Here is a 25,567-nt window from a genome sequence, read left to right as displayed (position 1 = left end):
TTGTCCTACCAGTGGACTTCAATGACTAAGAAAGAAAGAAAGATTGAAGTTGAAGTCTTTGGCTCCTGGGATGTTATTTGACCTCTTTGAAAATGAGGGATAGGGGCAGCTAGGTGGAGCAGTGGATAGAGTACCAGCCCTGGAGTCAGGGGGACCTGAGTTCAAATCTGGCCTCAGACACTTAACACTTCCTAGCTGTGTGACCCTGGGCAAGTCACTTAACCCCAATTGCCTCACCAAAAACAAACAAACAAACAAAAAAGAAAATGAGGGCTGAACAACAACTATGTTCAAGGAACTATACTAATAGCCAAAGGTGAAAGAAGAGCACAAACGGCCTCTTTTCTCAAAGGGCTCACATTCTAATGAGGAAGACATCATGCACACAACTGTGTACAAACAAGGTATGTACAGGATACATTGGACATAGACTTAGAGGCAAGGCAATAGCTTTAAGGAAGGAGCATAAACAAGCCTCACTAATTGATTCACTACGGAGAGATGAAGGGAAAAGAAGAGGCAGAAATAACATGATGTTTACAAATATAGGAAAGTGAAGCACATGGAATCGCCATCAATACAAATCAGAGGACAGTAAATCCAAAAGTACTTGTTTATCATCCATCATGTCATGACATTCCATTTACCATTTCTGCATCTTTGTTCACGGGGTCTTCCACATCTCAAATGTACCTTCTTTTCACCTGAGCTTTATATGATTCCTAGTTTCACTTAAAGCATGCTCAGTTGCCACCCTCTAAGCTTCCTTATACTTTGCATTTATGTATGTCCATGTTTTGTCCCTCCAATAGAATGGATGTTCCTTGAGGTCAGGGATCATTTCATTTCATGCATATTGCCCAGGGTATATCAAAATGTCTTACACAAAGTAGGTGTTTAATATATGTTTATTGATTTTTTTTTAAGATATAGCAAACAAACAATACCATTGTGGTATCTCTGCCAAGAAAATCCAAAATGGGGTCACCAAGAGTTAGACATGACTGAACAACAATATAATAAGCAAGAGGACTGAGATACAGACAATCTAATTTTTATGTCTTCCCCAGTGCTTAGCAGAGATTCTGGAGGACAGGGACTCTTTTGTTTTTGTCTTTGTATCATCAAAACCTTTCATAGTGTCCAGCAACTAGTAGGTGTTTAATAAATGCTAGCTGAAGTGGATTACATTGAATTGTTCCACACACAGTAGGCACTTAAACATCTGTTGAATAAAGCAATGAAAATATACATTATAGTAGAGGGACGGTAGAGTAACTAGCTATTAAAAAGAGATAAATATGGAATACAAGGAGATGGCCGGGTACAGAGGAACAACATTTGGAAAACATCAAATGGTACCATGCTTCATCTAAATGAAATGGCTGTTGTTTTGAGACTCAGCCTATATAGTTGATAGGGTAGCTTGTGCCCAGCAGTTTATTCAAGTTGTCCAAAGACTATGCAGATTGCCACCTAAAAACTACTCATTAGTAGTATAGACAAAATGAGCTCCCATACCCTTGCCAAGACCACCAAAGTCTCCTTTTGCTCTGAGCACCTTCAAGCTGCCAACCAGCATTAAGTGCTTTTGCCCACCACTGATTATGCATGTCACTGAATTAGGAAACTGCTAGTGAATTGGGCTCACTCTCCTCCATCATCTGTGCCCTTCATTTCTCTCAAGTGGTTGTTTTCTTTCTTTTGCTGCAGGGGCTTCCACAACTTAGACCTCTGGGAAAAACTTTCCCTGCTCTTTTGTAGTTTTCAAGCACCATTAGGCCATCTGTGTGACAGCTTGTGTGATTAATTGTTGCCTGTCCTGGACATTTTTCAGGAGCAGGCAAAACTTGGCCTCCCTAGTTTTGGGAAACACATTTGACTTAGCTGAATCCAATGGTTCTGCCAGTTGCCTGGAATTATTGGCTCTCAGAGTGGTTTATGAAATTGTGTCTTAATTACTATTTCTTTGTGGTGGTAAAAGCATCCATGGATATACTTGCTATAAGTGATTGATGCTTAATCTAAATCATTACATTGTTATCTCATCATAACCTTGCCATAATTTTCCATTTTCCCTTCTGGCCCTGAACTGGACCTGTTACCCAGACACCTTTTCTGGGGCCTTGGCTTCTGATTGATCAGAGTTCTCTATATCTACCCCACCCAGACAGGACATACTTTTCTCTTGCCAATTTCCTATCACAGTTGTCTTTCTCTTTCTACCTCTACCTCTAGAAATAATTACAAGGAAAAGTCACATAATTTCTCAGTTTCTTTATCTTCAAAAGGAGAGGGAGGAGGACTCAGTGACCTTTATGGTCCCTTTCAATTCTTAATTTATTCTTCTAATCAAATGAACACTTTGATTCCTAGGAATGATTGCCAATTTCCTACAGTTCCACTCATTCATATGATGTCCTACATCAACACACCCCTCCCTGAATACCACATTTTACTGACTCTATAAGGTCCTTGAAAATGATTGTTATACTTTTGTTAGCAAGGGGAGGGGATATATTCCTACATTTAGGACAATGTCTGATATATAAGAAGTTGGGTCCTCCTGAATCCAGGGCTGACGCTTTATCCACTGTGCCACCTAGCTGCCCAACTGTCTTATTTATTGTTACACTATGGAGAATTAGTCATAACATGATGCTCAAAAAGAATATAAGGGAAAATAAGTCATCTTGGCTCTCCTACAGATTTAAGGGTTGTATCTGCTACAATGGTATGTTTTTCAGTGGTCTTATTAAAGTCTAATACAAAGCCTATCCGATATCTTAGATCTTGGTTCTGTTAACATCCAATTGCCAAGAAGGCCACTTTTATTGGAATGAAGAGTAGACAAGAGGGAGTAATGGGATAAAAGAACAGAAAGGCAGGTAGAAACCATTTTGTGGATCTCTTTAAATGCCAGGATCAAAATTTTACCCTTGTGAAAAAAGGGAACCATTGAAGATTTCAACATTAATTAAAATTTCTCCCTTCCTTCAGCTCATATATACCCTACTCCAGGAAGACAACTTGCCTGGTCCTTCTGCTTTCTACCACATTACTGTCCTGCCCAGGAATCTGATTTCTATTACTTAAAATTGTCATAGTGTGTTGCCTTCCTCTCTTTTTCCTCCATTTCATTATGTTTTATGGCATACTTATTGGTGTATATGTCATCTCCCCACCGTTAGTCAGTAAACTCTTTAAGGGCAGGGACTGTCATTTTTAATCTTAGGGCCTCTAAGGCCTAGCACCACAGTGCCGGTATCTTGCATATAATAGGCACTTAGTATAATAATGTTTGTTGCATGGAATTGAATTGCAAATAGATTTTTCCCCCTCTTGGGGCCTAGTAGTAGAACAATGGTTTAAAATAAACCCTTTGAGCAATTTACTGAGTGAAGAAACAATCAGATCCATAAGTGCTGGCTAATGTCTTTGGCAGGCATTCAGTGGTTGTGGACCAGAAACAGCCAAGGAAAGTATTATTTGGTTCTAGAATCATAAAATGAGAGATATCAAAGGGACTTCAATTGATATCTCCAACCTCCTCGTTTTACCTATGACAAAACTTTGGCCCAGAATGGGCAACTGATTTATCCAAAGTCATAAAATGAACAGAGCAATCATAGTTGCATTGCTGATAGCCTTAGAGCCAAAAAGCTTATTTAATCCAATGCCTTTTCATGGATAAGTAAAATGAGGCCCAGAGACAGTAAAGTGACTTGTCCAAGGTCAGGTGAATAGCAAGTATAGAAGCTAAAATCCCAAACCAAATTGTTTGACTTCAAATCTGGCTTTCGTTGAACCTTAAGACTACTTCAAAATGTTATATCACAGATTTTTTCCCATGGTGGAGAATGGTTATAGGGGAGTCTTCCCTTTGTGCATAGAAACAACAACCTCTAAATCAATCACCATGGGAGTTGAGCAGTTGACACTTAGTGACTCAGATTTCTAAATTTCCAGTCTTTACACTAAACCGACCTACATCGACCAAACATTCCTCCCAATGTATTTGCCACTTTAAACACCCAAGTAGTTTTCTAGACCTTAAAAAAAAACAAAGAATTGTCTTTGGTCCATCCAACCAGAGGATTGTTCTCCTGACATCCTCATTTCATGAGATAATTCATACGCTTGGAGTAATAGTTGTTCAATGAAGTGTAACTGATGTGAAACGAAGAGAGATGTAATGAAATCTGACCCAAGGGAGTCAGGTTCCATTTATACCAACTGCAGTTCTATATACTCTTTGGAAATTGTCTCTCAGGAAGACTTCACATTTAAAGGATTTTCTGGTTCAATTTATTATCCACAAATGTCTGGAGCTTGTGATAATAGTGCCAGAGAAATGGTACAAAAGTAAAAACAAACAAAAAACAAAAACAAAAAACACAGAATGAGAGAGATACTCAAGGTTTATTCTCTTCCAAGAATTATCTTTAACCAGTCACTTACATTTCTTCTTAATGTAGAAAATGATACTCAGCATACCACTACTACTACAACAGCTACTACTACTACTACTGCTGCTGCTGCTGCTGCTGCTATTGCTACTACATGGAATTTATATATCATTCTGAAATTTGCAAATCCTTTTCAAGAAATAAGGAAACAAGCATTTATTAAGCACTTACTCTATACCAGACACTTTTGCTAAGTGTTGGGGATACAAATTAAAGAAAAAAAAATAGTCTCTTTCCTCAAAGGGCTTATAGTTTGAGAGGAAGACAAAATAGAGTTGAAAATACTGGTCAGGGGCAGGGGAGACAGGAGAATTAAAGTACATGTTTTTAAAACCCACAAAATCAGGAAAAGGTACAGGAGGGGAATAAGGCACACCAACTGTGGGTCTTTCACAAAATGGAGGCTCCAGGAAGAACTCATCAATGAGATCAGGGGCAGGTATAGCCAGTGTGTCCCTGAAGTTACACAATGGCAGGATGTAAGTTAGAAACTAAGGAAATAACAAAATATATGACCAGGATATGGTTCCTCTGAGAAGAACACACTATGTTATCTCTCACAATTCCCCCTCTTATTTTCTAAGGGTTGTGTTTTTCTCATCATTTAAAGCTCCACTTATTATACATACATTCAATTAACTGTTCTTGGTTCATATCTTATTTTCAGTAACAACTCCCAGATATAACACAAGAAACAAATGTCAATAATTACCAAGACTATAATATAGATAACAGTATTAACTGATATCAAGTCCTGTTGTAATTTCAGTAACGCACTCCCATTGTCCATTCAATTAGTAATTTATCTTGGATCTGAGATGTTCCATACAGGGGTCTGGTCTCTGGAACTCTTTTGCTTGGGGAAATTGTCTTGTCTCCATAGTACCACTTCAGTAGATTTACTTCTCTAGTTTCAAATCATTTGTAGAGACTCCTCAGATGTTATTGTTAAAATCTCTTGTAAAACAGATTTCAGTACAAATTGGTACAGTCTCTAAAATTATACTTCTCCAATAACTAGTCTATGTGGTAAAAGCTACCTCAAACCTTATGGCTCTAATCTTATTAACAATATCAAAGTCCCATAGTTTGCCTGAACCTTAAAGAATTTATATCATGAGTGCCCCATTCTGTTTACAGCCTTATCTAACTTTATGTAACAAATATTATTAACAACAGGCCAAAGGGTTACCACTTCTTTGACACATACAAGTCATATAACCTAAATGTTTCAAAATACCAGGCAGAACTCTTAAATCTTTCCAAATTACACACATGTTCACTTTGACATCATTTGTCCAAAAATTTTACTCAATTATTTAAGATCTAATACTAACATAAAACTTAGGTTACAGAATACATTTGTAAAAAGATGACCACAAATGAACTTACATAAAAAGTTATGCAAATTAATTTCAATTGTAATAAAGAATTTAGGATGACCCTTAAGTAATTAGTTTCAAAACAATGCATGTCAAATAAGTTGTTCATAATAAACTAAAATAAAATTGAACTTTCTTTAGGTGTAACAAAACATTCTATAAGTTGCCCCATCTAAGAAAACTGATTGCATTAAAAATTCCCTTCTTCAAAAGAAACTTGAAGTGTTTCTGATTTGGTTTTAAAATGCATAATTAATAACAAACAGATGACAAAGTCAAATGCCTATACACTTTAGTTGTTTAAAAAAAAACAACACTGGAATTTCTAGGTTAAATAGTTTGAATCTTATACCTATATCTCACTCAGACATTGCAGCATTAACCTAGGGATGAAGAGCCAGTATTGTGTTGGTGCTGATCAAGTGATATGATTATAGGAATTTTCCATAAAAGAAGAGAGACAAGGCTCTCAGGGAATAAAACTTTCCCAAACTTCATGTCCACTCCAGGTAGAAGTTTTGCAGACAGATAGATGTCTTGAGTCAGTCTCAAAGTCAGCAAAGTCAGCTAGGTGGGACCCATGTGACACATTGGGTAAACTGAGCCAGGAAAAATCTACCTCAGCTCTTGCTGAAGTCATTCTCCCAGCCTTTCCCATGACAGTCCACCTTATGCTATTAATGCTGCATAAAACCTCTCAGGGTTGCTAGCATCATGACTGCTTACTGGCTCAGGAGTAATGTTGCATTCCTATGATGACATTATCAATTAATATCATAAATTGTCCCATAATCTCTTAAATAGCAAACTCGAACAGTTAGTACTTCAGATGAATTGACTTCTCAAGGATCATATATCCTTGGTAACAAGCATTAACTATACTTCCACCTCTGTTAATTTGATGCTTTTCATTCCTAAGTTAACATTACACAAATGAATCTGCCTTGAGATGCTCAATAACAAACAATAGTTGAAATAAATGTAAACAGTTCCAAATTACATACAGAGAACAGACTAGAAATGTGTCACATAATAGCACATAGTAAAATAAGTTCAGCTATTAACCATATAAGCACAGAGGAAGCAGCCCTCAAAATTCCTTAAACAATGAAAAGATCTTTGAGATGACTCAACTAGTCTGCATGTGTACTTGCTACCTACATATGTTCTAATTCCAAATTAAATGACAATCATAAAATTTCCCATTAAAGTGATATGACTTCATAAATTACCATTGTATATATACAATACATATGCATAATATATCTTATACATATGACAAGTTCAGGCTCCAATTTAACTATTGATAACTACTAATAAATTCAGATCAAAGTGGCAAGATCTTTCCCACAGCTTAGTATAATAATTTAGATGCTTTTCTATCAATTTACTAACCAATTAATTCAATATTGCAATAACAACCTTCTACTTTTTCTATCCTGATGATAGAAATATACACACCATATCAAAGAATGAAACAGAGAATATTTAGGGTCCTAGAAAAAAGCTTTTCCCTCAATTAATAAAACCTCACAAATCATATGTGGTGAGTAAAACTATATGTGGTTGCCTTATTTTTGTCCCAAGTTTGGGGAAAATTAGCTGTGGTTCCTCATATATCTGTTACTTATAAATTTTAGCACCAGTTTGGGGCATTAAGCATTTATTAAATCATATTAGGTATTAGTAAAGATAGAACATATTGGCTCTGAAAGATAGAAAAGCCTAGATAGGATCTAGGGGAGAAGAGAGATAAAAGGCACCTTCACCTATGAGTCTTAGGCCAAAAAGGCAATCCCTGTCCTTCTGTGTGAGTGAAACCTCCCTGTGTTTCCTGACGAAAGGCGGTCCTTACATATTGCTTCAAGCTAATTGGCTAGCATCACCCAAATCCACTGGTTCCCTGGACTTGAGGGTGGTCCATGTGTAGAACATGCTTAGGTCAGAGTTGTAAGAACACACCCCTGAGGTCCAGGACCTCAGGTAGTTCTGGTTTCAATAAAGTCAACTTTGAGTTAATCAGCAAAGTCAATCCCATAATTCCCAATATTATCCCTCAAGTGAGTTCTCTGAGCTTCCCCAAACCCATTATTTTCTCACACACAGTTGATGTGGACATAACTGTTATCAATATCAAATTGTCATTGCAAAAATAAACTTACAACTACGATAGCAGGCCTTCTAAAATCATAGAAGTATTAATTAAATACATACATAATATATCTTAAAAATACCTTTCTTTCGAAGGGGGAAGCTAGGTGGCACAGTGGATGAAGCACGGGCCCCAGATTCAGAAGCACCTGACTTCAAAGCCCGCCTCAGACACTTGACACTTACTAGTTGTGTGACCCTAGGCAAGTCACTTAACCTTCATTGCCCTGCAAAAAAACCAACTAACCAAACAAACAAACAAACAAAAACCCTTTCTTTTGAGAAACAGCTTTAAAAAATCTTCCTGATGTTAAAAGAAATATTCACCCAACTTTCATGAGATAAAATACTTTCTAATGACAAATATTTCTGTCTTATTCAATCCTCAAAGCTACAAAGGAACCTTTAAGGCTAGAATTTGCTCAATTTAGTTGGGGAAAGTTAAGTTTACTCTTGTTCCCTTCTCTCTTATCCAAATATGTTTTCAGTGGGGAGGGGTTTTAGCTTCTTCTAAATCAAAAAGGAAACATCTAATTAACTTATTCTCATTAAAATAACAGATTTTTACTGGGCCCTTTAAAATTCTCTCATTAACTCTTTTTGTTTGTTTCAAATTACATTATCTCAAAACATCACAATACAAAGTCAGTAAGACTGATAAAATAACCCAGCTGTTTTCAGCCAGACCAGGTCTTTTATCTCTAGATTTTTTTGTCTTCTTGGCTTTCAAGATAAGGACCTGCTCTAAAGATTTCCAAGTCCCATGCCCCTCTTGGAACACCAAGCTGCATTTCACAAAGAAATCACATGCAACTTCCATATTTTTATCCCTCTTCTTGATCTTTTAAAAATATCATTGCATTGTGCTCATATTTTTTACTGACTGCTTATTCTGATTTATAGAAACCTACTTAGGTAAGACCAAAACCGTCAACATTTTCCCAGGTGCCCTAAGTGTAACAGTACATTCTCTTAAATTAATTGTACCATTCTCTGGTTTCATAGATTACTGCTTTAATAATCCACCAGACAACTATATCTCAAAAGAATATGAATTACAGTTCTAAAATATTTTATCATATTTAAAATTATCCTGGCATAAGGACCAATCATTCAAAATTACCTCTGGGGCAGTTTGGTGGCACAGTGAATAAAGCACCTGCCCTGTATTCAGAAGGACATGAGTTCAAATCTGGCCTCAAATGCTAACTAGCAGTGTGACTCTGGGCAAGTCACTTAACCCTCACTTCCCTGAAAAAAAAAAAAAAAGAAAAAAATTACTTCTATACATAATAAGCATCCTTATAAATTCTCTATAGGACTATTCCTTGTCCAGAAATTTCACAACCCATAATAAGTTATTTTCTGGCAAGTTTACAAATTAAGGGGACTCTAGAAGGTCCTTTTCTATTATTTCCCCCCAAAAAATTCTCATTAGAAGTAAAATAATAATAACATGACCATGTAAGCATTAGCAGTCAGGTGACAAACCTGACCATTAATGTACCTAGTTGTTTTGCATATTGAGTGACCACACATTTAGACTGAAAACAATAACATCTTACATAATTGAGTTCTGCTCATATTGTCTAGTTGCAATAAAAATATAAATTTGCCAGGAGACACACACATGTAAGAGGTTTCACATAACATCTTTCATCCCATCCTTTTTCTTTTCTCAATTCACAGAATTCTCTGTTCACACTGTCAATGTAAACAGGGCAAGACTCTCCTATTACTTTCCTTTTACCAATCATAAATACTTGATTAAGGGGCAGCTAGGTGGCACAGTGAATAAAGAAGTGTCCCCAGATTCAGGAGGAACTGACTTTAAATCCAGGCTCGGACACTTGACACTTATTAGCTGTGTTACCCTGGGCAAGTCACTTGATCCTCACTGCCCCTCAAAAAAAAAAAGATTAAAAAAATACTTAATTAAAACAATAACTCCAAATAGCTTAGTTAATATAAGTTCATGGTACTTCAGACCATGTGGTCAGCAAACAGCTTCCTAACCCATTCATTCCCCGTTTTAAAAGTAACGAAATTATACATTATGAGAAAACGTAGAAAACACAGTACCTTAAAACAATATTAGCAGTGCAGCTAGGTGCCACACAGGCCCTGAATTCAGGAGCACCTGAGTTCGAATCCGGCCTCAGAGACTTAACAGAGAACCTGACCAAATCACTTAACCCTCATTGCCCTGAAAAAACAAAACAAAACAAAACAAAAACAATATTAGGGATTTTACCAATCAGGTGATCTTAATTCAGTTGCATTGTGCTTTTGCTTTATACTTTACACTTAAAATCTATTATTATGCTTTATGAGACAGTAAATGGTACAATTTAACTTTCTAAGGCCTAATGCTTTGAGCACTTTAAAAGAAAAGACTATTATCCACAAATTCACATAGTACATTTGATATATGGAGGGGAGTTTCCCAGCTATGTTTAAAATGAGATGAAAACCCATACCTTAGAAACTTATCAGATAACCAGTTAGCCACTTTTCTTTTTCTCCAAGAGTCTTTTTGACAAGTTTTTTTTTCAGCCAGCAGATCTTTAGCAGAGCTGACAGGGTGTGGTCCATTGTCTACCCTAGTTAAATGAAAACTGTTCTTAGGGCTGTATGGTACAATGGTTAGAGACTTTTTTAAAAAATCTTTTTCTTTGCAACTTTTTACACTTTACAAATAATTCCTGATTTTAAACTATTCCACTACAAAAGATTTCAAAAGTGGCAGTATGTAACAGATTTCAATCATACTAAGTCCTTTGAATATTAGTTGATATCAGATTGCTACCCTTCCCTTCACAGCAGAAACCTCCAGGAGGCTCTAGGACTTGTGATACCCTCCATTTTGATTTTAACCTCCTCCCCCCCCCCTTTTCAATAGGTTTGGAAATTAAGAAAAAATTCACAATATTCACCCTTCTCCTGGTCTTGAAGAATTGGAAGGATTACTATTTAGTGACTTAAAAACAACCCAGCTTTTAGTCCAGGCCTATGAAGGCTTTGCAGAGAATTCTAATGCCAAATTCAAAAAGAGTAATTTATCAATTCAGACATCCCACACTCTTCCCCAACTCCCAGAGCAAAATTCCTTTTTAAAACTTTTAGGGGCTAGAATCAGCCTCATGAATTACAACTAAAAATTTATTGTTCCTACAAATATAATGCTTGACACATGTCTAAGCACACACACACACACACAGACACACACAGACACACACACACACACACACACACATGAAACCCAAGTGCTGTGAGATCTTTTTTTTAACCTTTTTCCTGGATACTCCAGATAAGTTCTTATTTGATCTGACTTGTGGTTCTGAGAATTCCTGACCCATCCCAGAGTGTCTCCCTGTGTCTTCTTTGATATGTCTATTTAGCCAGGCACTGTACAACTTTTCAGTCTTGAAAACTCAACAGAATCAAGAATGTATCCCAACGTGTTCCCCTGTGTCTTGTTCAGGGTATCTATTGGTCTCTTGACCTTTTCAATCCTGCAAACTCAACAGGCTTCAGGCTATGGTAGTTACATTCTGCCCCCCACCCTTTTTTTAAAAATTACTCAAAACCCACCACATCCCAGGATGCCCTTCACACACTCTCCCTCGTCCTGGGAGGCTCAGAAGACTTTTACCCAGGTTTTTTGTTTTGTTTTGTTTCTTGTGCACACACTTATGTATCTTTTTGCCTTTTCTCTCTCTTTCTCTTTTTTTTCCCCTAAGTCCAGACCTACCCATTTTTTTTTAAACTTTCAGTTTCCTCTCCCTTTGCTTCTGAAGTCAGCAGACACATTCAGCTGTTTCCGTTTATTTCTTTCTTGCAAGAAAGGGCACACACCAGCATATAGTGAGCATGCATGCACAAGTTCCGAAACAAGTATTATATATGTTCCTAACACAATAACTCCTTCCATCCCTGTCCTACTCCTACTGGCTGGTTGTCAGGATTTACAATCTATACATGACATCTAACCTAGAGAAGGCATTCCTTTTTCTCACTCCTTAATTTTATTTAATTTTTTTAGATATCATCCCATTATAATCAACTCACACTTGTGCTTTCTATCTTGATACACTCCTTCTAAATGCCCTAATTATAAGAAAGTTATTATGACTTACAAATGTTTTCTTCCCATGTAGGTATGTAAACAGTTTAACTATAATAAGTTCTTTATGATTTCCTTTTAATATTTCCATTTTTTATATTCTTCTTGAGGCTTGTATTAGAAAGTAAAATGTCTTAATTCAGCTCTAGTTGTTCTTTGTTTGTTTGTTTGTTTTTTTAATCAAAAATGCTTGAAAGTCCTCTGTTTCTTTGAAATCTATTTTCTCCCCTAAAGGATTATAATCCGTTTTGTGGAGCAGGTGATTATTGGCTGGCTCATTTGCCCTTCACAATACTATACTCTAAGGGCCCTGATTCTTTAAGATAGAAGCTGCTAAATCTTGTGTTTTTCTGATTATGGCTCCACAATACTTGGGTTCTTTATTTCAGGATTCTTGTAATATTTTTTCCCTGACGTGAGAGCTGGGGAATTTGACCATAATATTCCTGGGAGTTTTCATTTTTAGGTCTCTTTCAGGAGGTCATTGGTGGATTCTTTCAATTTCTATTTTACCCTCTAGTTCTAGAATATCAGGGTACTTTTCCTTAATAATTTCTTGAAATATGATATCTAGATTCTTTTTATTTATCATGGATTCCAAGAATTTCATCAACTTTTAAATTAAATCTCCTGGATCTATTTACTAGGTCACTTGTTTTTATCCAAAGAGATATTTCACCCTGTCTTCTTTTATCCTGCCTTCCTGTGGTTTTGTTTTATTGTTTATTGATGACTCATAGAGTCATTCCATTTGCTCTATTTTAATTTTTAAGGAATTATTTTCTTCAGTGAACTATTGTACTTCCTTTATCATTTGGACAACGCTTTTTTTTTCCTTTTGTCTTTTTCTTTTTCTTTTTTTTTTTTTTTTGAGCTCTACTCTTCAGTAAATTTCCTTATATTTTTTCCCCCATTTGGCCAATTCTGATTTTCAAGACATTCTTCTCCTCATTGGACTCTTGCACATCTTTTTACCATTAGACCTATTCTGTTTTTTAAATTGTTATTTTCTTCAGTATTTTTTGTTCCTCCTTTAGTGAAGCTGTTAACTCTTGTTTTTAATGATTTTCTTGCATTATTCTCCTTCCTCTTTTCAATTTTTTTCTTGATTTTATTTGATTTTAAAATCCTTTTTTATCTCTTCATAGGTTGAAACCAATTCTTATTTTTCTTTGAGTCTTATATAGGAGTTTTGACTTTCTTATCTTCTTTTGAGTGTTTTTGTCTTTCTTGTCACTATAATAACTTTCTATAGACAGATATTTTTCTGTTGTTAGCTCATTTTCCACCCTGTTTTTTTTTTAACTTTTAACTCTTAGCTAAAAAGTGGGGCTCTCCTTCCAGGGTGGAGAACACACTGTCCCAAGTGTCAGGAGTTTTGCACAGCTATTTTCAGGAATACTTCTCAGTACCTATATATTTTCAGTTCTTCCAAGGTCATATGATCTAAGGAGTAGTGTGTTTACTACTCTCCTGGACTGTGATTTGGTCTTTGAGTAACCACAAACTCTTTTCTTCCCTGGAACTATGTTGAGAGTCCCTGCTCCACTGGGCTGCAAACTCCAATGTTCTACTGCTCTTCCTTGACATCATACTACCACCGAGGACTGCAACCCATATCTGGGCAAAACAATAGAGTCCTGACTCAGTGCTAGCAAAAAGACACCTATAATTTCCTTCTGATCAGTTTGATTCCCTTGCCATTTGTGGGCTGAGAGCTCCGGAAGCAGCCACTGCTAAGACTGATTTAGTCTCTCCCAAGTTAATGATTTGCAGGGGCCCAGTATAGACTGACTTGGAATGCACTTGACTATGCTGCATTCTTATCCTGGCACAACAGACATTTCCTGCCAACCTTCTAAGTTATTCTGGGCTGAAAAGTGTTTTTGCCTCGTCCTTTTATGTGTTCTGCCACTCCAGAATTTGTTTTAGGGCATTATTTAAAGGTGTTCAGAGGGAGAACTCAGGTGAGTCCCTGCCTTTTCTCCACCATCTGGCTCCCTCCCCCATATTAGGCTTTTAATAGTTGTTAAATTAAATTGTTAAAATATATCACCATGAATGTGTTAAGCATTTAATTTAATCATTTCAATGAACCTTGTAATGATAATTCACTTAAAGTTTTCAGTGAGGAAAGGGAAGAATGTCTTCTCTAATTATCAACTCATAAGCTTCTAATTTATGTTCTGGCTGCCATCTTGAACAACTTATCCATGTACAAAACATAAACCAATGGTTCTGAAATATTTAGAGGAAACCTTAATATTTTATTACTCTTCAGTAATAAAACCGTGTTCTTTTCTCAGAATAAAAGCTTGAAAAACAAGCTGCTGTCAGGAAACAAGTTATGTGGAATCCATGCTGAAGAGGTGAGTGGAGCCCTTATCCTCCCAGCTTTAAGCAAAATCTAGCAATAGCGGTGCCAAACATTTCAGTCTGATAATGTTCCAGCCCCACTGGATTTGGTGAGAGAGAGTAGCCTATTATTGCTGAGGACAGTATGGGGACTTAAGAGATTTTTACCACATCAATCCAATGATCTTAAATGTGTCTCTTGCTAGTGCTCTGGTTTCAATCCAACTGACTAAGATATCAAAATCAGTTTGAAAAATTCTCCCTGGAGTCCTCCCTGGGGAAGTTCAGTGAAACCAAAGGTGAATGAGAAACCTGAGGGTGAAATCTAGGAGTCCCTCCAAATAATAATGTTTACTCATCAACAGGTTGTCAAAGATTGAATTATTTAATTATGTGAATCTTGTTTCTCTTATAATGATATACAATAGTGGTTCTAAAAGATCCCCACCCCAGAACCCACCAAGTCCATCAGAGACTCTTTCAGGGAGTCTTTGAGGTCAAAATAATTTTTGTTAATAGTACTAAGACATTTTAATTTCTAATCTAGTAAATATTGATAGATATGATACATATTATCAAAAGTTTTCTAAATTAAGAGAAAAATGTTGTCCTGAGATTTAAAAAAAATGAAAATCTCTGGTATACACGAAGCTAAGATATTTGGAAAGTGAAAAAGAAAAATCTTCCAAGTACTCAGCACTGTCTTAATGTTTGCCTCCAAATTGACACAGTGTGTTTTCTAAATGTGTTTCTCTTTCTTTGGATCAAAATAAAATTATTTGTTTGCAAATGAAACACCAATTAATTTATTTTTTAAACTATTTTATTTTCCCCAGTTACATGTAAATACAATTTATAATATTCATTTTTTAAAAAATTGTGTTCTACATTTTTTCTCTCCCTCTTTCATCTCTCCTCTCCATGAGATGGTAAACAATTTGATATAGATTATACTTGTTCAATCACGCAAAACATATTACCATATTAGTCATATTGTGAAAGAAGACACAGACCCAAAGGAAAGCCATTCATTTATACCACTACCATGTAAGACCTAATTTTTCTATTTGAAAAGCCTCCTTCACCCAACCATATTTTTAATTGAACAAAAGCCCCAAGTTTAGGGACTTAAAATACATAGTCTTGTATCTTCCTATTAGACAAAGTAATTGCATAAGAATGATTCTGAAATATTAGCTCAGTTTACATTTACATAGAAGTTGACAGATTAAATATCACGTTTGTTTTTTTGTTTTTGTTTTTTTTGCAGGGCAATGAGGGTTAAGTGACTTGTCCAGGGTCACACAGCTAGTAAGGGTCAACTGTCTGAGGCTGGATTTGAACTCAGGTACTCCTGAATCCAGGGCCAGTGCTTTTACCACTGCGCCATCTAGCTGCCCCTTCAAATATCACATTTGAAGCCTTCAACAACACTGTTAAGTCAGGTATTGCAAGAAATATTATTCCCATTTTAAAGATAAAGACATCTTAGAGAGGTAAATTCATCTGCCCAAGGTAATATGGCTGGCAAATAAATGAGTCTAGAGTTCAGCTATTCTGACTCAGTCCATGCCTAGTGTTCTTTCCAATATGTGTGTATTTAAGGGTCTTAGGGTCAGTGGGAAGAGATAATGCATGTCAAGTCAGACAATATGGAGGTCATTAGGACCATTGGTAACATTTATTATTATTCACAGTAAACAAACAGGCATATGGAAACACACAGCTGAAGGGAAAGTGGTGGTCATTAATTTAAAAGTACTAATGGGGGGCAGCTAGATGGCACACTGGATAAAGCACTGGCCCTGGTTTTAGGAGGACCTGAGTTCAAATCCAGCCTTTGACACTTAACACTTACTAGCTGTGTGACCCTGGACAAGTCAGTTACCTGTCTTTGCCCCGAAAAACAAACTAATAAAAACCACACACACACAAAACACCTAAACAAAAATGCTAATGAGTTGCTGAAAGGAAGGCCAAAAGATAATGACTTGGTTAAGCTTCCTGTTTAGATTATATCAGTAATAACTGACTCCTTATAGTATTTTATAATTTCCAAAGTACTTTACATGTATTATCTCCTTTGATCCTCACATCAACCCCCTGAGGAAGGTGGTATTAATTTTGCCCATTTTATTTATTTTAATTAATTAATGAATTAATTTTTAGTGAGGCAATTGGGGTTAAGTGACTTGCCCAGGGTCACACAGCTAGTACGGGTTAAGTGTCTGAGGCCGGATTTGAACTCAGGTACTCCTGACTACAGGGCTGGTGCTCTATCCACTGAGCACCTAGCTGCCCCAATTTTGCCCATTTTAAAGAAGAAGAATCTGAGGCTGAGAGAGTTTGGGACTCACCAAGCTTCATAGCTAATAAGATTATCATCATAGTTATTTCTCTCTGCTGTCATTTGTTCTGGAGAGAAGTTAATCGATCCTCTTTATGTTTTCTGAATGGACTTAGACAAATTGTTTCATCTTCATTTAGGCCTCACTGTTCTCTGCAAAATGAGAGAGTTAGACAAGATCTTCTCTCTGGTATCTCAAAATCAGAGATTCTTAAGCTTTTTTTTTTTTTTTTTTGACTATGTTCAGGATCCCTTTAGAAGTATGCTGAAGCCTATGGAGTCCTTCCCAGAATGATTTTTTTTTTTTTTTGGTGAGGCAATTGGGATTAAGTGACTTGCCCAGGGTCACACAGCTAGTAAGTGTCAAGCATCTCAAGCCGGATTTGATCTCAGGTCCTCCTGACTCCAGGGCTGGTGCTCTGTCCACTGTGCCACCTAGCTGCCCCTTCAGAATGATTTTAAATGAATAAAATGACATGCACAGGAATACAAAGAACACCAGTTATAAAATATATATGCATTTCAATTCAAGGAAGATTTATTAAGTTACTACTATGTGTCAGGCATTGTGCTAAACACTGCTCTTTACAAATAAGAAAAAGAGATAGTTCCTGCCCTCAAAGAGTTTGCAGTGTAAAGGGTGAAGACAACACAGAAACAGAAGAACTGAAAGGCATGAATATGGGGATGAAGTGCAACAGGGGATAGCAGGTGAGGGGCATCTTGTTCCATTGAGTTGCTACCAGGCCAGGCTCTGGATGCAATGGGGAATAAATTGGCAGTTCCATTTCTGCCCTTTGTAAAGGAAGGCTTTAAGAGGAAATTGGTCCTCCATCCTCTAGCTCTCCATCACTGGGGAGTGGAGGTTGAGGGAGGAGGTGTCAATGAAAGCTCAAGTTAGATTCTTGATGATGAATTTATCCTGGAACAGGTCCTTCTGTTCCCTGGAGATGAAACCAGGCAGAGCTGCAGGTACAAAGTGGAATGTATGTAATTATATATGTTAAAGGGGAAAAAATTAATGGACCCCATGGTAAGAATCCTTTAATAATAATAATAATAATAATTATTATTATTATTATTATTACACTAACAATAATTTTAAAAACATACAGGGCTATGAGATACAATTTGTATCTCATTTGATACTCACAATAACCTAGGAGGTAACTGTCGTTATTATCCCCATTTTTCAAATAAGTAAACAGAGACAAACAAAGCTTAAATGACTTGCCCAGGGTCACATTACTATTAAGTGTGTGAGGTTGGATTTGAACTCAACTCTTCCTCATTCTAGGTCCAGCATTCTATCCTTTCAGCTACCTAGCTGTCTGCTAACTACCAGAATCCACCTTTCTCCTCCCACCCCCCAAAAAAACCCAAACAAGCTAATGTCTAAAGCTGAAAAAGCAATTAGTAAATTTATGAATTATCTTAGTCAAATAAACAAGTTAGTCTTTTATTTGGTTTCAGCTAACAAGCTGTGCTTTGATTATAAGACATTGCTGAACCATTAATAAGTCAAATTGTATTTGAAGTTTATAAATGTTTACATTCCACACCAGGGAGTCAGGATCAGACATGACTCTCATACAGACTTCCTCTGAACTAGATGGGAGGCATGATTTAAGTCCATGCACATTGAACCTCAGCATTCAAGCTCACCAGCCATTTCATGAATTTGTTCAATTGTATATCCTTATTCATAATCTTTTTTATTAGTTATAGGAATACTGCTGCTCCCCCGCAATTGTAGTCATTGAGTCCAAAGAAAAGAAAAACGGAAAGAGTTGAAATTACTTGTCTGCTTTAAGGTTTATGTTGAAGACATTTGTTCTTTTCACTTTGTACTAGGCAGAATTCTCTATTGTTCTGTGTGGGAGTGGGTGCGGTGTGACATCCTTGTGATAAAGTAATAAGTGAAAATGTTGATAAATTGGAAATTTTCTCTTTGAGAAGAAATGGCTGGGTTACAAGAAAATAACAGAACAATTTTTTTTTTCCTAGTGAGGCAATTGGGGTTAAGTGACTTGCCCAGGGTCACATAGCTAGTGTTTAGTGTCTAAGGCCGGATTTGAACTCAGCTACTCCTGACTCCAGGGCCGGTGCTCTATCCACTGTGCCACCTAGCTGCCCCCAAAACCTGGGTATTCTTGAAGTATAGTTAGAACATATTCAATCTAACCCTTCCATATTTCAATTTATAGTCACTGTGGGGCAGTTAGATGGCCCTAGCTCGCCCAAAAATTGGGAGGACCTTAGTTCAAAGCTCACCTTAGACACTAGCTGTGTGACCCTGGAAAAGTCACTTAACCCCAATTGTCTTAGAAAACTTCCAGGGCCATCTCCAGTTATCCTGATATAGATAGATGACAGATGATAGATAGATAGATAGATAGATAGATAGATAGATAGATAGATAGATAGATGATAGACACCGAGACATAGATATAGATCAATAAAGTCTGTACATGTGTGTGTACAAGTATACACATGTACATACATACATACATACATACATACATACATACATACATACATACATACATACATATATACATACATACACACACATACATCCATCTTACCATTGGACCCAGATGACTCTGGAGGAAAGAGTGAAGTTGGTGACTTTGCCCAGATCTTCCTCACTTAAAATCCAAATTCACTGCAAATCATGACATCACTCTTATATCCTGACCCTTGAGAAGAAAGGAAAAACAACAATATAGTTGAGGTGTTGGACAATGGCAGTTGGTCTTTAGGATAAAGACCTATGGGGACAAAAAGAACCTTCTCCATATCTCATCTCCATGCCTTTTGTACATGCAGTCCTCCTTACCCGGAATGTATTCTTTCCTCAATTCCACCTCTTAGCTCATCCTTCAAGGCTCATAAAAAGGACTACCTTCTCTATCAGGCTCAACCTAATTTCCCACATTTGTTCCCCATGGCACACAGTGGATAAATGGCTAGACTAATACCTGGGTTCCAATTCTTCTTCAGACATTTACTATATATGTAAATGAGGTCAAGTCATTTAACTGCTGTCTGCTTCACTCTCTTCATCTGTAAACAGGTATAAAAATAGTACCTACCTCCCAGGGTTGTTGTGATAATAAAATAAGATCATATTTCTAAAGTTTTATAAACCTTGAAACTTTGAAAATTTTTAAAGTGGTATAAAAAGGGATATATGGATATAGATATAGATATAGGTATAGAAGATATAGATGTGTGTACATGTATACATGTGCATACATGCATATACATACATATACATGCATGCATATATGCACAAAGGGACATGTATGTATGTTTATAATGCATGCATACATAAACACACATAGGAGTTGGCTAGGTGATTCAGGGAATAGGGCATTAAGTCTGGAGTCAGGAATACTTGAGTTAAAATACAGCATCAGACACTTACTGGCTGTGTGACCCTGGGCAAGTCACTTAACTTCTGTTTGTCTTAATCTACTGGAGAAGGAAATGGCAAACCACTCCAGTGTCTTTGCCACAAAAACCCCATGAACATTATGTTCTATGATACAGTATGGTTATGACCCCATGGTCATGAAGAATCTGACACAACTGAAAAAGTACTTTTACATACACACATATACATTTATTTTATATTATGTATCCATATAATATTTATACTTACTTATTTCTATATATAGTGCTTACCTCTAATATAATGGAAGAAATTGAAGGGTAAGGACAATAATTTTTGGCTTTCAATCCTGTGCTGTGTCTGACATATTGGAGCCAGTAACATCTAGCTTCAAATTCTGCTTCATATATTTGTCATATGTTTGACCTGCAAGTCACTTAGCCTGTCACATACCCCGTTATCTCATTTATAAAATGGGCATAATAGTATGTACCTCCCAGGGTTGGTGTGAAGAAAAATTAAATAACATAGTAAAAGCATTTTGTACAATTTAAATATGTATTTTTATGTGTTTATATATGTATATATACATGTACAGAAATTCCATTGGGGCAGCTAGGTGACGCAGTGTATAAAGCACAGGCCCCAAATTTAGGAGGACCTGAGTTCCCATCCGGCCTCAGACACTTGACCCTTACAAGCTATGTGACCTTGAGCAAGTCACTTAACCCTCATTAACCTGAAAAAAAAAAGAATTCTGTCTACCATTGCAGATCTAACAAATGCTCTATTACCAACAGTCTTAGGAAGTTGCCTGGTGGGCTGATGAAGTGACTTGTCTAAGGTCATACAGCCAGGATACATTACAGGCAGGTCTCCTACTGCTCCCTCCTAAACCTTTTCTAGACACAATAATTTTTTTTGGACAAGAATGTATTCAATCCAAAGGATACCTTGCACTTCCAAGGCATAAGAAAGGACGAACACCTCAATAAGAGGTGCCCTCCGAGGATTGGACCTGAGCTTTGCACATGGAGAGAACCTTTCTTTAAAAATCCACATGGTGGGAAGCCTGGGCTGATGATGAGCGTGTACTCATTCTACTACCCCTTTCCCTGCCACCAAAATTCATAGAATTGTAGAGTTGGAAGGAGCTTTAGAAACCAGACAATCCAACCCCTTATCTGAAACATAAATTCTCTCTGTAACATCCCTGCCAAGTAGTTCACTCAATCCACTGTGTCCTGAGCCAGCCAATATCAGTGTTGGACAGCTCTAATGGTAGGGACATTCATTTTCATATTGACTTAAATTTTATAGAAAAATATTGCTCCTGGTCCTTTCCTCTGGGGCTGAATAGAACAAGTCTCATCTCTCTTCCATATGACAGATGCTCAGATATCTGAAGCCAGAGATCATACCCCTCGAAGCCTTCTTTTTCTTCAGATTCAACATCCTTGATTCCTACAACCAGTCATTGTGTAAAGCTGTCTTCTACCCACAATAGCTGAAAAATATATTTACAAAATGGTCATCACAAATAGTTAAGAAGAAATTGATGGCCAGTAGAATGATATCCTGCCTCCATCCATGAACCTTAATTTTTCCTGAGAGAGGTTTGATTTTTTCCTCCAGTTATTTTCAGAGTATGTGAGATGCATATCTTAGTATTATTCACCTGCAGGATACTGCATACTTTAGTGCTGAATGCTATTTAAATACATTTCTAATTCTGAGTATCATACTTGAGATTCAGAATCCATTCAAAGGTTTTAGATCTAAACAAAAATTTGATATTGAAATGGTTGTATTATAGTTATTGGCCTCCATACAGCACCAATATGATAGATCTCATCTGTCATGTGGGTGTTCCTACTAGTCAGAATAATTCTCTGCATCTTTGTCTCTCTGGCTTTTTCTGTGTCTCTGTCTCCATGTCTTTCTTTCTCTTTGTCCGTCCTTCTTATGAGTGTACCGCAAAATATAACATAGGAATCTGATGCTGAATTTAATCACATTTAGGATTCATATACAAATCCCAACATTGTAATCCCTTAATTTCCTCTTGGTTACCTATCTAACACCACAGCTATCCAAAATGCTAGTGAGAATGTGAAAGAAGGCTGAGAATGAAAGGCTTCAGGGAAACTAAATGGTTATCACAAAAGCCATACTCCAAAGATCATAAATGTCATTTATAAAGGTTTCCTTTCAGTACACAGGTAGAATTTACTAATTTTTATTTAAAATGCCATTCCCTTAGGTTCAACTAGGTAGTATCAGAGCCCTTGAGAAAAATTTAATTATCAAATTAGAAAGGATTGGAGTGATGTGAAATCATAGCCTGAAAATTAGCAAGAAGAAGGAAAATGTATTTGTCTAATTGGCAGAAAGATGATACAAACACACACACATTTATATATCTATTCTGTATAGGGAGAAATATAATTTAATAGGGCCTTTAGGTGGGTGCTGTGGGTAGAGTTGTCAGGTTTGGAATCAGGAAGCCTCATGTTCCTCAGTTTAAATCCAGCCTCAGACACTTACTAGCTGTGTGACTCTAGGAAAATCACTTAACCCTGTTTCCCTCAGGTTCCTCACCTGTAAAGTGAGTTGGTGAAGGAAATACCAAACTACTCTAATATATTTTCCAAGGAAATCCCAAATGAGATAAGGAAGTTTCAGATATGACTTAAAGCAACTGAATAATAGCTCAATGGCCCATGATGGTGTAGTAGTCTATGGCTATAATGATGGTATATATGACTTATCAAGCAAAAGTTAAGTGATGTATAATATCCCTGGTATCTTAAAAAGTATACATGTATATATTTATATACATGTGTATTATTTTGGAATGTTTTCAATCAAAATGGTCATAATAGCTAATAATAATAGCAAGCATAGGGAAGCTAGTTGGCACACTGGATAAAGCAAGAGACCTGTAGTCAGGAAGACCTGAGTTCAAATCTGGCCTCAGACATTTACTAGTTGTGTGACTAGTTGTGTGACCCTGGGAAAAGCATGTAACCCTGTTGCCTCAGTTTCCTAATCTGTAAAATAAGCTGGAAATGGCAAACCAATTCAGTGTCTTTGTCAAGAAAACCCCAAATGGGGTCACAAGGAATCTAACATTATTGAAATGACTGAACAACATTAAACAATAATAATAAACAACTTCAAAATACTTTTGTGAAAGTAGAGAAAGCAGTTTTCTTTCCTTGTGCAGTAATTCATGGAATGTAGAACATCAGAATAGTGCCTTGTCCCAGAACTTTTTCCTCCCTTAACTCTGTTGAAAAATATGAGAAAAATAAGTTTATAACAATTACTAGCATTTATAGAGTGATTTAAAGTTTGCATAGCCTTTACATACATTATCTCATTTGTTCCTCAGAATAAAAGTGTGATGACCATACAAGTATGTTTTATTGTCTTTCTTTGGATAAGGAAAATGAGGCTCAAATAATTTAAATTTCTTATTCAGGATCATGTAGCTAGTAAATATTTGTGGCAATTATGGAATACAGCTCTTCCTGATTCCATGTCCATTGCTCTGTCTACAATGCCATCCTACTTTTCATAATAATAATCTCTATTAGCTATTAATAATGAATAATTAGTTTAATAATAACAATAGCTAATATTTATATGCAATACTTTAAGGTTTACAAAGTATTTTACACATCTAATATCATTTGTTCCCCATATCAGCCATATTATTATAGTCCATATTTTAAAATGAGAAAACTGAAACTCGAGAGAAGATCTCAATGATAATAAGTACCTGAAGTGGGATTTGAACCCAAGTTTTCCAATTCTAGGTAGTACATTAGCCATACTGTCACAGTGCTTCTCACCGATAAACAACATTTCACCGCTTAAATTGCTAGGTTCCTGGTAGAAAATTTTTTTTGTGCAACAATTTATTTCCCCAGTGATTCTGAACATGTAAGGTGCTAGTGTATATATTTTTTAAGCCAAGTGGAAACTACAGAAATTCATGTTTACCTGAGAGACCATCCTGTTGCCTTGCTGAAGGAATCCTGAACAGTATATCGAAAGAGCAGGGAAAGGGTGCAAATTGTCTTCCTGGAGCTGATGACTGGTGACAAGAATGGCCCTGGTCATTGAAAGCACTAGAGTTGACATTGTAATAAATATGCAAACCAGGAATTGACCCAGAGATAAAATGAATGTAACAACACAACAAAACATTCTATCTCATACCTTCCTCTGAATACTTGCTTACCAATAGTTTCTCTGGAGTCCTCATTTGGTCTGGAAGAGAGAGAGGAACAGGCTTTTCCTTATAAAGATTTTTAAATTTGGCTATCTATATGTTTGTGTGTCTAATGGCCATTCAGTGGTTAAGGCCACCATTCATCCAGGCACATACAACATGGGTTTCTGGCATTGTTATCTGTTATATCTTACTTTTCATAATTGCCAGCTACTTCAAAGAAACTAGAAAAAATGTGCGTAAGGAAATTGCAAATCATTTAACTAATTTGTCAGAAACAGCAATTACTGGCTCTCTGAAATGTAGAGCTGAATTGACTTATCCCAAACAATTATTGGTGTGCCTAGGGCCTCTATTCTTTCCTGAGCTTTAGAGAATCTCCTGGTGCATCATAATTCATAGTTTTGAAAACACATATGGATATTTTTTTCTGATGCACTCCATTTCATGATACCTGTGCCTTCTGTTTTATCCTCTCTTGGCATCTTTTAGCCAGTAAAATGATTGCAAAGTAATTGCCACACATCCATAACCTTTGCAAATTGCATTGTTTTTAGGATCTGCTGGAAAGGATGCCATTGAGTCGCTGATAAGGAACCGGGATGAGAGAGAAGTGACATAGGAATATGAAATAACCTGTTCTCAAGTGACAGAAGTATAAATGGAAAGGACCTCAATAGATGTAAACCAATTAAACTAAAGGGTTTCATTTTATAGGTGGAAAAACTGAAGTCCAGGGAGCTTGAGTGTCTTACCTAGTTTTCATAGATGGTAAAACATCAAAAGTGGGATTGGAATCCAGGCACTGACTAGAACACCTAGATGCAAAGACGACTATAGAGTTAATGGTCTTTCCATTGTATGGAGCTCACACCTTGGGTCACACAGGTAGCAAACTTCCAGAATCTGACTGCAATTCCATTTTTCTGCCCTATCACTTAAGTTACATTATATAGCTCTTAATATGTCTAAAACTCTTTCAACAAACACCTCTTTTTATTCTCATGAGTTCCCTGTGGTTGATATATCATTCAATTCCATTATCCCTACAAGCCAGATGGTTGTCTCTTTATGAGTAGATAATATAACCTAAT

General features: G+C 36.5%; 1 protein-coding gene across 2 annotated transcripts in view; it reads left to right on the top strand.

Annotated features, from left to right (window-relative positions):
* Positions 1-25,567, top strand: part of LUZP2 (leucine zipper protein 2) — a 772,382-nt gene that overhangs the window by 521,982 nt on the left and 224,833 nt on the right. Inside the window, exon 6 of one of the 2 annotated variants that reach the window (XM_043973414.1) lies at positions 14,435-14,497. The exons of the other annotated variant lie outside the window; for it this stretch is intronic. Within the exon in view, the coding sequence (XP_043829349.1) occupies positions 14,435-14,497 (63 nt within the window). The remainder of the gene's footprint in view (positions 1-14,434; positions 14,498-25,567) is intronic. 2 annotated transcript variants of the gene reach the window in all.

This window comes from Dromiciops gliroides, chromosome 6, assembly GCF_019393635.1.
Source record: "Dromiciops gliroides isolate mDroGli1 chromosome 6, mDroGli1.pri, whole genome shotgun sequence".
Lineage (NCBI taxonomy): Eukaryota > Metazoa > Chordata > Mammalia > Microbiotheria > Microbiotheriidae > Dromiciops > Dromiciops gliroides.
This window is presented reverse-complemented; position numbering and strand designations above follow the sequence as displayed.